The 14778-nt window shown below is 38.6% G+C and overlaps 1 protein-coding gene across 6 annotated transcripts; it reads right to left on the bottom strand.

The window, feature by feature from the left end:
• Window positions 1-606: 606 nt before the first annotated feature.
• On the bottom strand, window positions 607-14643 carry LOC100266511 (NADH dehydrogenase [ubiquinone] 1 alpha subcomplex subunit 8-B). Of its 6 annotated transcripts, none has more exons than XM_010651508.3 (4): window positions 14466-14577; window positions 13493-13577; window positions 12499-12707; window positions 607-945 (listed from the first exon to the last, which is right to left on the bottom strand). In XM_010651508.3, the coding sequence occupies exons 3-4, from the start codon at window positions 12684-12686 to the stop codon at window positions 813-815; spliced, it is 321 nt and encodes a 106-aa protein (XP_010649810.1). In that variant the 5' UTR covers window positions 12687-12707; window positions 13493-13577; window positions 14466-14577; the 3' UTR covers window positions 607-812. The 6 variants fall into 6 exon arrangements, with proteins under 6 accessions (XP_010649810.1, XP_059592798.1, XP_019075578.1 ...); XM_059736815.1 differs by having other exon boundaries at window positions 12499-12704; XM_019220033.2 differs by having other exon boundaries at window positions 13493-13593; window positions 14466-14575.
• Between the last annotated feature and the right edge of the window lie 135 nt (window positions 14644-14778).

The raw sequence follows: 14778 nt of genomic DNA, 5'->3' as shown, positions 1-14778 counted from the left end.
GGGGCGATGCGATGCGGAAGTCACCCTGTATGCCACGTAAGAAATGTAGCTTTCCCACAACTCACGTTTTAACCATTTATGCTTTTTTTATAATAAGAGTGAAAAGAAAAAGGACGGTGAACCCGTAAAAGGGAATTATGTTGTATGGATCCTATGGAGTGGAATTTGAAGAGCCTGAAAGGGCAGCGACGGCCTCCACCATTCGCATACAAATCTTTCGCATCACCCTGCCATCATTTTCCGGATATTCGCAGTAAGCAACCAATCATTTTCTACACTCATATTTTCTGGCTGCTGCGATCTCCATTTTACAAATGTTAATAAAATCAAAAGACATTCTATCATTTTCTTATAGATGGCATTCGGCACTTTGGGTGGATGCATGCGATTAATTCCTAAAATTGCAACCTCCCTTTTTAATCACATCCCCTTATTTTAATCAATCCATGTCTGGCACGTGGCTGTCCACAAACCAGCCACGAAATCGGATAAACTTGAATGAATTATGAGTCGAACTCAAAATCACAGATTCCTGAGCCACGACCCCAGAAGCCGCCATCGATTGGGCGACACATAATCACAAAAGCATTTTGAACCAAATCCCACTAGGAGAGAAAAAGAAAATCCTTACGATGAAAAAAGACAGCATGTTTAACCAATTTGGCAGAATTAGAAACAAACTGGACCATATAGACGGGAGGCATTCCACATCCAGAAACAGTTCCACTAGAAGAGCAAGCAACAACAGTATCTGCTTATTGCCGACTGCCCTAAATTATTGGGGGAACGAGATTACAGGTGGAATTGGCCGGTCATTCCAAGGGGCATGCTTTCTCAAACTCTTGCTGCTCTTTGCGACATAAATCAAACTCGTTCGTATGGTAATACATGCAACCAGCATAAGCATCCATCTCTTTTGTGCACCTCTGGTGAAGATCTTTCAGCCTGCAGGCCAAATATCATATAATTTAGAATCTGCTATTATATGCACCTCCATGTGTCATTAGGCACATGACTCACGCACAGCTGTGTGATGCAAGTGTATCAGGTTTATTTAAGGGTATTTACTCCATAACATTTTATAAATTTAAGAATCTTTTATTAAAAGGGTGAGATATTAAATCAAATAACCCTAAATTCAAAGTAGGGTATTGACACAAGATTTGAAATCATGCAAAAAGTAACAATAGACTATGCAAATATATAAAGGAATCCTTGATACAAATAAATTAGCTACATAAGTTGTTTGCATACGGGTAGGAACAAAATCTTTAGGCTATGTTTGGTTTGCAGAAAGAACCAAGAAAAAAAAAAAAATATATATATATATATATATATATATATATATATGTTAAGGAAAATGGTTTTCTCATGTTGGTTTTACTACAAAAAATACGAAAAAAAATCAAATATAATTAAAATTAGTTAGAAACTTATGTATTTTAAAATTATTTAATCGTTATATAATCAAAGAAAATAAATAAAATGAATTTGAAGAAACATATAAAAATAATTTATTAATGTTAAATCTATTTTTTATTTTCCTTGATTTTTTATTTTCTTCCTTTTTTCCTCTCTATTTTCTTTCCTTCATACTTTCCCTCAAATTTTTCGGGAACCAAACATAGCATTAGGCAATCTATGAGACTAAAGGATGCCAAAGAAAGTATTAAGTTGTAGTACCATGTCCATTAAACATTGAAAACAAATAAGACAAGAAACAAATATGAAGAATATATAATGCCCAATATAGAAAAGAAGAAACTCATTCAAATAAAATACTAATTGGAATGATACTAAATAATTGTAATACAGCAAAAGTTGAATATCGAAGAAGCATGTGAATGGCAAAAATCCCCTCTAACACCAAAGAAGCATGCAAATGGCAAAAAACTCCCACCTCCCTCCCTCCAATCACAAACAACCTATTTATCTCTCCTTTCACCCACCAACAAGAGAAGCATGGATCTATAAAGTTACTGCCGAAATGAATCAATAAATTCCGTGAATGGATTGTAAGTCTAAACCAATATGGATCTAGGAGCTGAGGGGTTTGGGCATGACCACATATATACTTTCAGTTGAATCCCTGATCACTATCATTAAGATGCTCCTTTTGAGTCTAATATGCTCTTCTCTAGGTTGATAAGAATCAAGCCCAGCCAATTTAAACTGGGAAGCTTCTATATCGCTAAAGTTTGTTCTCTTTGCTTGGAATGTGCAGACTGCGAATATACTAGTGGTTGGCCACTTTTTTACTCAGTATGGTATTATTCCATTTTTTCTGTGGAGTAGGGTGCAGGATGAGGAAAAGTGTTTTCAGATGAGTAGAGTAGTAGTAATGTATGGGATTAGGCTTATTGCTATTTGGCTAACATCTTAAAATAGAATCATAAATTAGAACCTGAGTTTGTTACACCAATGATCGAGGAGCTGAGATCCAATTAGCCTAGGTGCTCAGAACAGAAGTTGGACCATAATACAAGGCATGTGAATCTTATCCTTCTATGATCAGCATTAGAAGTTTGACAACAATGTTGTTCACCCACATTTTTTTGATAGGTAATAAAAGGGGCTTGCATTAGAAGCATCTAAAAGGCGGCAAAACAAGTACACACTAAGTATGCAAATAAGGCCCAAAAAAAGCTAAGTAGTAAGGAGACGGACCAAAAAAAAAAAAAAAGGATTTCCCCTTAACAAACAACCAATCTACAAAATCAATCAAAGACCACATTGCCTGTTAGCATTTAAATGCAGCATAGGTTATTCAGGTTTTGCTGGGATTAATTAGGTTTCATTCACAAAAGATGGTAGAGATGATTTTCCTTTCAGGCTCTGGCCAGAACTTACTTACAGGCTGGCTTCCATGGTGTATTAATAATGGTCCTCTCATTTGGATGACATGGCAGGAAAGGAATGCAAGGATTTTTGAGGATGGTTAGTGAATATAGGAGGCAATTTAGGACTTGGCTTACTTCTTTTCCTCTCTCAGTGCTTCAGATGATGCCTTTGCCCGTACTTTTCTGAGAGTACCAAATTTGAAACCTTGTTTGTGGTTCCAAGAGGTTGGTTGAGGAGAAAAACGAGATTTGGATACTGCCTCCAATGGGTTCTATATCAATCATGTAAATTTGAAGGGAGGTTTTTTTTTTTTTTTGAAGTAATCTAAGACAGTTAGGGATTGGAGAATCGCTCACAGGTTATTATGTATAATGGCATTCTCTAAACCCACTAGAGAGGGTTTAGCCACTGAGGTTGAGATAGTAGCCCTCTTGGAGGGCATACTACAAGCTAAAGCATTGAGTCAATCCAATCTCTAATGGAAAGAGATTCGATTATAGTTTTTTTGATAGGCAAGCAAGAAGAAATATTTATTAAGAAAGCACCCAAAAAGGGCGCCTTAAAATCAAAAATACATTGCATCCCAATATATTCTATTAAAAAAATAAAATCTCTCTCATATTTAATGCTATTTGGAAATCATTTTACGATTTATAATTTAGTAAGTAATTTTCTATTTCTTTGTTAATAATATTTATGATTAAATTATCTAGAATTTATAAATGAAAAAGTTAAATTATGTTATTAAATATACAAAAATATTATATATTAAATAATACTAATCTATATTATTATTTTAGGTTGTAATATTCACATTTTTTTTATTTTTAGTTCTAAAAGTATATAATATTATTTTAGGTTGCATTATTCACATATTTTTTTAAAAAAAAAATCCTTTTGGAACTAAAAATTTAATTTTTAATCAAAATTTTGTGTTTTGCAAAATGAGTAGTATAAAAAAATTTGAGGAAAAACAAATGAAGAACATACATAAGAAGAATAAATTTATGATTCATATATCTCAACTTATGACTAGTATATCCTGTGCAATGGGGACATAAAAATAAATAAATAAATAAAAATTGGATATGTTGTCCCATCACTTACCTTTTTTTTTATAGGTGCTATCCCATCACTAATCATATTCCATGTTTGCTTAAACATGGGATATAATAAATGATGAGATAAAATATGGTCCTTCGACCTTAATAGATTTTATTGAATGGGTGTGTATGCGTTAAGGGAGAGGGTTTTTTGTGCTTTCTTAGTGGGGCTTGGGTTCTTTTGTAAGGGGGTGAGTTGTTCTACACTGTATCTATTTGAGTCGCTTCTTTAGCGCCTCTTTTGCAATACACATATTACTTACTGATAAAAAAAAATAATAATAAATGATGAGATAAGTTATCCTATCTTATAGCCAACCAAACATAAGATATGACATATTATCTCATTTCTAAAACAAAGAGTGGAAAGTTCTCGGTCAAATCCCTCTACCTTGCTCTAGAGGCGGGCAACCCTTCTTTTTTTCCTTCAAGTTGCATTTGGAATGTGTGGGTGCAGCCCAATATTAGCTTCTTTGCTTGAGAGGCTAGTGGGATAAAGCTTTAACCTTGGATTTAATTCAAAAAAGGCGATGGACCTTGGCAAATATATGTTTTTTGTGCCATGAGAAGGAAGAGACTATAGACCCTCTTCTTCTTCAACGTAAAAAAACAAGGGTTTTATAGGATTTGCTCTTTACTTTGCTTGGGGTATCATGGGTGTTGCCTTCCTCAATTAGAGAAACTCTCCTTAGTTGGCATGGTTCATTTGTGGGCAAAAAGCACAAGAAGGTGCGGCGAGCAACTCCTCTTTACATATTTTGGACGATTTGGAATGCGAGAAATGGATTGGCCTTCAATGATAATGTGCTATCAATCCAAAGACTCATACTTTTTTGTTTTTTCTCTTTGGTCAAAGGCTAAGTTGTTTATGGCTTATCACCCTCTAACTTTAGTTAGTTTTATTGATTGGTTGGGCTCTAGCTAAGGTTGTTTTTTGGCCCAACCGGGTGCTTGTTTATTTGTTCTTTTTTGGTATGTTTGGCAGTGGGTGTATAGGTACTGTATACCTTGAGTCGCTCTTTTGGTGCCTTTTTTTAATAGTTCTTTTCTTACCTATCAAAAAAAAAAAAAATCTCATCTCGGATCCTATCTCATGTTATATCTATCCAACCAAACATAACCTTATAAGAAAAATATATTTATACTTTCCTTGTCCTAACAAAAATCCTACTTATTCAAATGTAGCCATACAACAAAATTCTCTAACCCAAAGTACTTGAAAATAGTTTCAAACATAACAAAGTCACAATAAACATGACTAATCAGTAATCATTACATTACAAAATTAGCTTTGTCAAATATTAAGAGCTTGTTTGGTACTATTTTTAAAACAGTTTTTTGTTCTCCAAAACAAAAAAATAGGAAAACACATTTGGCAACCAAAAAATAGAAAACTATTTTATGTTCTTAAAAACAAAAAATAAAGTGTTTTCAAATAACATCTTTTAGTTGTTTTATGAGGGTTGTTTTAAAAAATAATCATACAAATATGAGAATGCTTAAAAATAAAACATTACATATAAAAGTTATATTTGAAACATATTTAAAAACACAAAAAACGGGCTAAAAACATTTTAAGTTCTCAAACAAATATTTGTTCTATAAAACATCATAAAACAATTTTAAAAAACTATTCTTAAAAATTATTTTCAAAAACAATTACCAAACAAGGCCTAATTTGTTTCCAAAATCTATAGCCTATTTGTTTCATGTCATTAATCATGTACTTAAGATCAGATCTTTACTTACCCCCAGCACAATCACATATTTAATGCCCTCAAATCATTTCCCCCCAAACAAATTGGTAACTGTCAAACTTTTTTAAAGTGCAAATAAGGGATTTTTGGGCAGATTTGATCAGAGTGTGAGATTATGATTTTGTCATTGTATTAGCAGTGAATCATGGGTAAATGGAAGCTGGGATGCTTTAGGTTCATTTAGTCAGAGTTAAATGACGTCAGAATCATTTAAAAAGGCATATGAATTGATACAAAAGCACCCTAGTTTGGAAGGAAAGCATGAGGATGAGAGCATGGGGTGAAGCTGGTGGTTCAAGGGGGAGAAGAAGTTGCTTCGTGGTGGAGGCCAAATCATTCAAGATCTTGATTGAAGAGTTGGGAGGCAAGCTGAGAGGTTGCATTTTGGAGAGAAGCAAAAGGGTCTCCTCATGGATTAGATTCAGGGAGGCTAGCTTAAGGTGCTTACTAGATGGAGTGGAAGATTGTTGTAGAGAGGTTTACAATAGTGTTTAGGCTTCTGGCTGGGAGGAGGGGAATAGAAAGTATAGGTTGGAGCGTCGTTCGAATGGGGCAGGAAGGTTCATCTTTTGCTCAGTTCGTGACATTGATTCAAAAAAGTACAGCATTATTGTTCCAGATGGGAAGGGACAGTCTTTTGGTTGGAATTCCTTGGCTGAGAGGCCGAGAGATCTTGGTGTGACCCCCTTAGGTGGCTTGCAGGGTCCTAAAGGGTCAGAGGACTTGTTGAGGGCGAAAGGGGGCTCAAAGGTCCAATGGAGGGAGAAAGGGGTGGAGCTGAAAACATATGCAGATGTTGTAAGGAAAAGCCCGAGAAGGGTAGGCCAGTCAGTTTGGATAGAGGTGGGGGAAAGAGTAGTGCGTGGAAGAATAGAACAAATGAGTCAGTGTCTAGTAGGCTGGTGGGGTCCTAGTTCAGCTCCTTGCCTTGAGGTGGAGTACGTAAGAAGTTGGGCACCGAAGCATTGGGCTTTGAAGGGGAATCTGAGGGTGGCTACACTAGGCAGAGGATTATTGCTATTTGATTTCGAGTTACCAAGCGAGGCTGAGCGTGTTTTAGCCAGAGGTCTGAGAAACTTCAAGGAGAATGTTATAGTCTTGGAGAGATGGAACCCTGAGGTGGGGTGTCTTTGCAAGGAGCCCATTGCTAAAGAAGTTTGGGTAAGGGTGATCAGACTCCCCCTTCATTTAAGAAGCATGGAGGTGTTTAAAAGAATTGGAGATGAATGTGGAGGATTCATAGCAGCAGATAAATCACCTTCGCATGAGATGCAATGGGCTCGGATCCTAGTGAGGTGCGTGGACAGGGAGTTTCCCAGCACTGCCCATATTGTTGTGGGGTCGGGTTGTTATTCCCTTCAACTTTGGTGGGAGTCTTCCCCCTGGTTCACGCAGGTGGTGTCGGCGGGAAGTTTCAGCGAGGAAGGTAGCTCAAGGGAAGGAGAAGAGGTTGGTGGAACAGATCGTGATCTCAGCCGTGGAAGTCAAAGGGAGAAGGTGGAGCAGTTGAGGTTGCAGCAGGGAGAGAGTGACGTGTCAACCTGTGGAGGCGATCCTACCCTCTGTCCTGCTGTGTTCTATGAGGCAGGGGATGCAATGGAGGGTAGAATAGGGTCAGCTGATGGACGGGTTAGAGAGGGAGATGTGATTTCTTTGAATAAGCTGGACAGCCCTGCTCTTAGGCCAAGTATTGGGCCCAACGGGCCAGTCAATGGGGTGATTCTAGGCCTTTCTCAATTAAGTGGGGAAAGGCAAGGGCCTTTTAAAGAAACCCAGGAGGAATTGGGTTGTGACTCAAGGCCCAATGTCACTTATGGGGTGAAAGGAGCGGGCTTTGGGCTTGTAGGCCCTGTCGCAGCGGAAGGAGGAGATTTAAATGGGGAAGGAATTTCGAGCCCTCGAGCTAGGGCACAATCGCCAGGCGTGGAGAAAGGCTTAGGAGATGCCGACCTTCTTGTCCTTGGGGAAGTACCTTCAGCCTCTTGTCCTAGGGCTCAAATGTTTAGCTTGGAGAGTGGAGCTTTTGTAGTGGAGGACCCTATCGTCGACAAATTGAGAGTTGTGTCGCCGTCGGAAGCCTCTACGGTGACGAAAAGTGGGTCGTTGACTGATGAAGCGTTGCGTGATGAAGCTTCCAGGTATGTCGAACTACCTTCGTCTTCTAGTTTGATTTCTGAGATTGAGGGAGATGAGCAGCTCCCTCTAAGCATTATACTAGCAGATGGCAACAATGGGGAGATGGGCCTAGAGGGGGAGAGATCCTCGGGTGGTGAAGGAAGGGGGGATGAGTTCGAGGTTTTGTTACAAGACTTGGAAGGAAGAGGATGTCGATGGGATGATAGCTGTCTGGCGAGATTTAGCAAGTTTCTGGGTTTTTCGACGGAAGGATTTGAAGGAGAAATACTGAACTTGCTCCTAAGGAACAAAAGAAGAAAGGAGCAGAATATTAAGAAAGATATTTCGGGGTCCACTAAGTTTGATCGTGAATTGAAAAAATTAGAGTGGTCCATCAATTACAAAGGGGCGAGGAAGGAGAAATCTCTGGTTAGAGATGGTGGGGATAGAATCTCGAACCTTAGATGAAGATAAAGATCATATCTTGGAACATAAGAGGGGCCAATGATAGGGATAAAAGGAAAGTTATTAAGGCTTTGATCAAGTCGCAAAGAGCGGATTTGGTGTGTCTACAGGAGACCAAAATTCAAGATATATCCAGAGGGATTGTTCACAGTCTTGGAGTGGGAAGATTCTTAGGTTGGGGTGCTATGAGTGCAAGGGGGGCAGCCGGTGGGGTAGTAGTGTTTTGGGATAACAGGGTCTTGGAGTTAATGGGCATGGAGGTGGGTCTTTTCTCAATTTCCTGTCGCTTTAAAAATTGCGAAGATGGCTTCTTGTGGACCTTTACGGGAGTATATGGACCTACTATGAAACGGTATAGAGAGTTGTTTTGGGAAGAGTTAGGAGCCATTCGAGGGTTGTGGTCTGACCCTTGGTGTATTGGCGAGGACTTTAACGTGGTCAGATTTCCTAGCGAGCGCAGTAGAGAAGGAAGATTGACTGGTTCTATGAGAAGATTTTTGGAGGTGATTGAGGAGTTGGCTTTAAAAAATTTGCCTCTCCATGGGGGGTTGTTCACGTGGAGTGGAGGGCTTAATGGTCTTTCAAGGTCCAGACTGGATCGTTTTCTGATTTCGGAGGATTGGGAGAACCATTTCAATGGGACGATTCAGTGTTCTCTCCCAAGACCAGTGTCTGATCACTTCCCAATTCTGTTAGATGGGGGTGGGACGAGGAGAGGTCCAATTCCATTTCAGTTCGAGAATATGTGGTTGAAGGAGGAGGGGTTTAAGGAGCTGTTAAAGGGCTGGTGGCAAGGATTTAATTATAGTGGGTCCTATAGTTTCATCTTGACAGAAAAATTAAAGGCTCTGAAAATTAAACTGAAAGAATGGAACTCAGAAGTCTTTGGTAAAGTGGGGGTGAACAAAGGGTCGGCTCTGGATAAAGTATCCTACTGGGATAATCAGGAGCAACTTAGAGCTTTAAATGAGCAGGAGCTAGAGGCGAGAAAGGAGGCTAGGGAGGAGTTCAAGAAATGGGCTCTAATGGAGGAGACTTCGTGGAGACAAAAATCAAGAGAAATTTGACTGAAGGAAGGCGATAAGAACACAGGATTTTTCCACAAGATGGCAAATTCTAACAAAATGAGGAACTGCTTGAAAAAAATTAAAGTCAATGGCACCTGGCTTTCAGAAGATCATGATATTCAAAAAGGAGTGGTGAGGGCCTTTAAGGACCTTTTATCGGATCCAAGAGGATGGCGTCCTTGTTGCAACAACATTGAGTTTGATAGCATTGGGGTTGAAAAGGCAGCCAGGCTGGAGGAGAGTTTTTCTGTGGATGAGGTGTTCTTGGCCCTATTAGATCTGAATGGGGACAAGGCCCCTGGTCCGGACGGGTTCTCCCTTGCATTCTGGCAATTCTGCTGGGATTTTGTCAAAGATGAGGTCTTGGGTTTCTTCAAAGATTTTTTTGAGAGGGGAAAATTCTTCAGAAACCTGAACACCACCTTCTTAGTTTTAATCCCAAAGAAGTGTGGGGCTGAAGACTTGAGCGATTTCAGACCCATCAGTTTGGTGGGGGGTCTTTACAAGCTGCTTGCTAAGGTCTTAGCCAATAGATTGAAAAAAGTAGTGGGAAAAGTGGTGTCTTCAACCTAAAATGCCTTTGTTGAAAGTAGGCAAATTCTTAATGCTGCGTTAATTGCTAATGAGGTCATAGACTCCTTGTTGAAAAGAAAGGAAAGTGGGGTCTTGTGTAAATTGGATTTAGAGAAGGCCTATGATCGCATTAATTGGGATTTTCTGCTATCAGTGATGCAAAGAATGGGTTTTAGGGAGAAATGGATTAGGTGGATTAGATGGTGCATATCCACCGCTTCATTTTCGGTTTTGGTCAATGGTTCTCCAATCGGTTTTTTCCAAAGCTCCAGGGGGTTAAGGCAAGGAGACCCCCTCTCTCCTTACCTTTTTGTCTTAGGAATGGAGGCCTTAAGTAGTCTCATTAACAGAGCAGTGAGAGGGGGTTTTCTTTCAGGCTGTAGGATAGGGGGAAGGGAAGGTGTTGGGAACCAAGTTACGCACCTGTTGTTCGCCGATGATACTTTGGTCTTCTGTGATGACTCTTAAGAGCAATTGGCTTTTCTAAGTTGGTTATTAATGTGGTTTGAAGCCATTTTCGGACTGCGCATTAATTTGAACAAAAGTGAGATTCTGCCGATGGGTAGAGTGGAGAATGCTGAGTTACTGGCAGCTGAGCTTGGCTGCAAAGTGGGATCTCTCCCTTCCACTTATTTGGGGCTCCCTATGGGTGCTTCGCATAAGTCGGTGAAGGTTTGGGACGGAGTGGAAGAGCGGATGAGGAAGAAACTTGCCTTGTGGAAGAGGCAGTTCATTTCTAAGGGAAGAAGAATCACTCTCATCCGGAGTACTTTGGCGAGCATGCCAACCTATCTTATGTCATTATTGCGCATGCCAAGAGTGGTTAAATTAAGACTTGAGAAAATCCAAAGGAATTTTCTTTGGGGAGGGGGAGCGTTGGAGAAGAGGCTCCATCTTGTTAAGTGGGTTGTTGTCGGATTGGGGATTAGAAATCTCTCCATTCTTAATAGAGCCCTCTTGTGCAAATGGAGTTGGCGTTTTGCGGTTGAAAGAGACTCATATTGGAAGCTTATTATTAGTACGAAGTATGGGATTGAAAGAGGAGGGTGGAGCACTCGCGAGGCTAGAGAGGGCCATGGGGTAGGGCTTTGGAAGGAAATCAGCAAGGAAGGTTTGTTACTGCTCAATAATGTATCATTCTCGGTGGGGGATGGTAAAAGGGTGAGGTTTTGGAAAGACATTTGGTGTAAGAACACCCCCCTTTATGAGGCCTTTCCCTCCTTGTTTGATTTAGCGGGTTCTAAAGATGCGCGGGTTGCGGACTATTGGGACCCAATGGGGGAAGAGGGAGGGTGGACTTCACATTTCCTTAGACCTTTCAATGATTGAGAGGTGGAGGAGGTGGAGAGACTCCTTTCGTCCATTCAAGGGAAGAGGTTGGATGTTGATGGGGAGGATAGGATGCTGTGGAAAGGGACGAAAAATGAGATTTTCACTGTAAAATCTCTCTATAAGTCTCTTGCTCATAGCTATGCAATCTCGTTTCCGGACAATATTATTTGGAGTCTATATGTTCCTACAAATGTCAGTTTTTTTGCTTAGGAAGCTTCTTGGGAGAAAGTCTTTACTCAAGATCAACTCAAGAGGAGGGGTTGGATTTTAGCCAACAGATGTTGCATGTGTTGCGTTGAAGAGGAAACGATAAATTATATCCTTGTTCATTGTTCTAAGACGAAGATTTTGTGGGATCTTGTGTTTTCTCTTTTTGGGGTTAATTGGGTTCTGCCGTTTTCGGTGAGAGACACTCTATTAAGTTGGTATGTTTCTTTTAAGGACAAGAAACATAGAAAGGTTTGGCAGGCAGTTCCTCTTTGTTTATTTTGGACAGTTTGGAAGGAAAGAAATAGGATAGTCTTCGATAATGAGGCTTTGTCGACTCAAAGATTGAAAAACTCATTTGTTTGTAATCTCTTATCCTAGGCTAATTCTTCTATAGTTGTAGGCCCTTTATCTTTGTTTAACTTTGTGGATTGATTGGGTTCTTGTTGAGGGCCGGTGAGTGCTTGTGTTTTTGTTGTTTGTTTTAGATGACTCTTGTATACTCCCTGTATGCTCCGGGTTGCCTTTCAAGCACCCTTTTTCTAATATATCTTTGTGCTTTTGCCTATCAAAAAACAAAACTGTCAAACTTTTTAAGTTCCTTCAATCAGCTATTATGCTTATCCATATTCCATGGTAATAATTAAGAATTTTGAAGTTCAACACATTATTCCATGTAAGAATGCAATGACTGAAAATATTAACAATAGGATTTTCCCTGAAATGGTTGTCATCTATCTAAATTGCAGTTGACTAGAGGCTTGAGAAGTGCCCTGGACTCCTGTTAATACATTAAGGGATGGCAAGCAAGGATAATCATCATAGAGGTAAAAATCAATGCTGTAAACCTAAATCATAATGCAAATGACTGCATTTTGAATCAAAAAACTTGTTCAATGTTCGACTTGAAAGTTAGTTTGATTCAACCATCATGAAATTCAAAAGTATTGCCATGAATGGTTAAGAATATTCAAACTTTTAGGGAATGTATGATTACTATAATGCAAAGAAAAATGTAGAAATTCTGATAATCCTTACAGGCCAAAGACGCAACGAGTGACTTCACGGCCTTTGTCGAGGCATTTCTCAGGATTTGGATCCTGCTTCTTGCATTTGAGGAAGGCCACATTTTCTGAGAAGCATCTTGACCCTATATGCTTTGAAGATGCCATCAGTACTGCTGATGTGGGGATCGGATGTCCCCCTGCATCTACTGTGCTCGCCATCTCCAATTCCAGAGATCACTTCTGCTCAGAAAATCAAAGGTTTTAGTAATCATTTGCATTCCATTTCAGAAAATATAAGATACAGTATAGAACTGTGGGGAATAACTAGGGGTTGATATCTTTTGTCAAACATGAATTAAACCAGGTCCAGCCACAAGCTTCTTATCTGGGGATCCAAGTTCAGAAAATTTGAGTTGTCCAAATGAAACATCAGAACCCAGCACTCAGCTTATCACCAATACTTTTGGTTTTATACAGCAGCTTATAGTCTAAACTAGCTCAATCCCAGAGACTAGAACCATTTTCAAAATACATTCCCCTGCGTGTTTTAAACAGAACAGTTACTCTTCACACTGACAGGACACAACTAAGTCAGCAATGTGCCATAGGAAACCAAGAATTAGCACTCCTCTGAATGTCGTTATATGAATATTCATAAAACCATCAAATTACAGATATCTCTCACTTGTTTCAAATAACCTTCAAAGCATAGAAACAAAAACAATGTGATCTGAATCGGTTTGAAGAGCACCTAAAATTAGAGACACAAAAATGTGAATTAAAAAAAAAAATTGCAGACTCGATGTAAGATATCAAATGTGAATTTCATGAATCTGCTATTCCATAAACATGTTATTTACAAGGCAATCACAAGCTTCAGACACAAATTCAACATATGACTTCAATAAAATTTAAACTGAAGTACAGAAATGAAGGAAACATCAAAATGCTATTTCTATAACCTTCTGCATAGATCACTTTTCCCAGAAAATTTTAGAGTCAACTTAGTGAAGGGTAGAAGCAACCTTTTTTCTGAAGATTTTTTTTTCCTCAAATTGCTTCCAAAAATACTCTCAGATTCCAAACATCGGTGACCTTCACAAAATGTCTCTGCAATTCCAAAAATCTATACTATATATAAAAGTATGAAAAGTTTGTAGAATTCTTTCTTCCCAAAGTTATTATATAACTTATTTCCCCTCATATTCCACATTACACATTTATTATTTAGCTGCAGCAATCATAATAAATTCACCTTAAAAATCATAATAAATTCACTTTTATATTATTTATAATTCACTTTAAAAATCATAAACACACAATTCTACAAGATAATGTTTCCAAAATTCTGGATTGCGGTTCAGTCTGAAATCAAATCTTGTAATTCAAAATTTTCAGCAATAGCATTGACAAGTTAAAGCACTCAAAGAGAAACCCTAGCCCTCGGTGGTCAAAACTTTACAATTCAAAATGTGCATCTAAACTGAATCTATTTTTATAGAAGAAAACATTCCCAAACAGAAAAAGACCGTCAATCTAACAAAAATTTCAGTCTTAGCTGTATTCCAAACTTGCAATTGTTCCTCGTCTGTTCAAAGAGACACCCTACATTTCAAATTTTCCAGCACTAGCATTCCCACGATATATAGCATTCAAGTGAAATCCAACCCCTTGCTTGGTTACCAAGAAAATGAAGAAAAATAAAAGAAAAACTACACTCTTCACTTTCTTTGCTATCAAAAATCCAAAGCAATGAAAATAAATAAAAAATAAATCTATAAATAAATAAAAATCGGATCAACTAGGCCAAAGAGTTATTCGAGTTTTAGGTAAAGCGTCATTTTCTGTATTCTCGAGCCCTAAATGGTGAAAAAATTACGATTCAATCTTTTTTCTTTTTCATTTTCACATTAGTTTCTCAACATCCAACAGGTTTATATCTAACCTAGAAGTCGATCGATAGATCGGTTGAATTGGGAATAGAGACTGGAACAGTACCTTGAACGCAGGGATCGATCGAAAGAAACGCAGCGTTTGGAGAGAAAAAATCGAACGCCTTTCTGCAGATTGGAGACCGGTGCCTCTTACGCCAGCAAGCAAACTCCCCAGAGTCATCTGCCAGGTGAAATGGGCTGAGCTTTGGGCTGGCCCAATTTTTGACCTATTGGGCTGTAACTTGTAAGCGGGCTGATTTCATAATCCTATATAGATATAATATTATAATGAATATTTTATATATGTTTAAAAGGATAATATATGGAGGGTGAAATAGAAGATTTATTTGATATGTATATATATATAATATCTTTTG

This window comes from Vitis vinifera, chromosome 5, assembly GCF_030704535.1.
Source record: "Vitis vinifera cultivar Pinot Noir 40024 chromosome 5, ASM3070453v1".
Lineage (NCBI taxonomy): Eukaryota > Viridiplantae > Streptophyta > Magnoliopsida > Vitales > Vitaceae > Vitis > Vitis vinifera.
This window is presented reverse-complemented; position numbering and strand designations above follow the sequence as displayed.

What these genes read in the sequence shown, in the direction of transcription:
- LOC100266511 (XM_002278066.5), bottom strand. Translation starts at nt 12,686, where the DNA reads ATGGCGAGCACAGTAGATGCAGGGGGACATCCGATCCCCACATCAGCA. An exon ending in ACTCGTTGCGTCTTTGGCCT is followed by an intron (nt 946 to 12,498) that starts GTAAGGATTATC and finishes TTTGGCCTGCAG; the next exon opens with GCTGAAAGATCTTCACCAGA.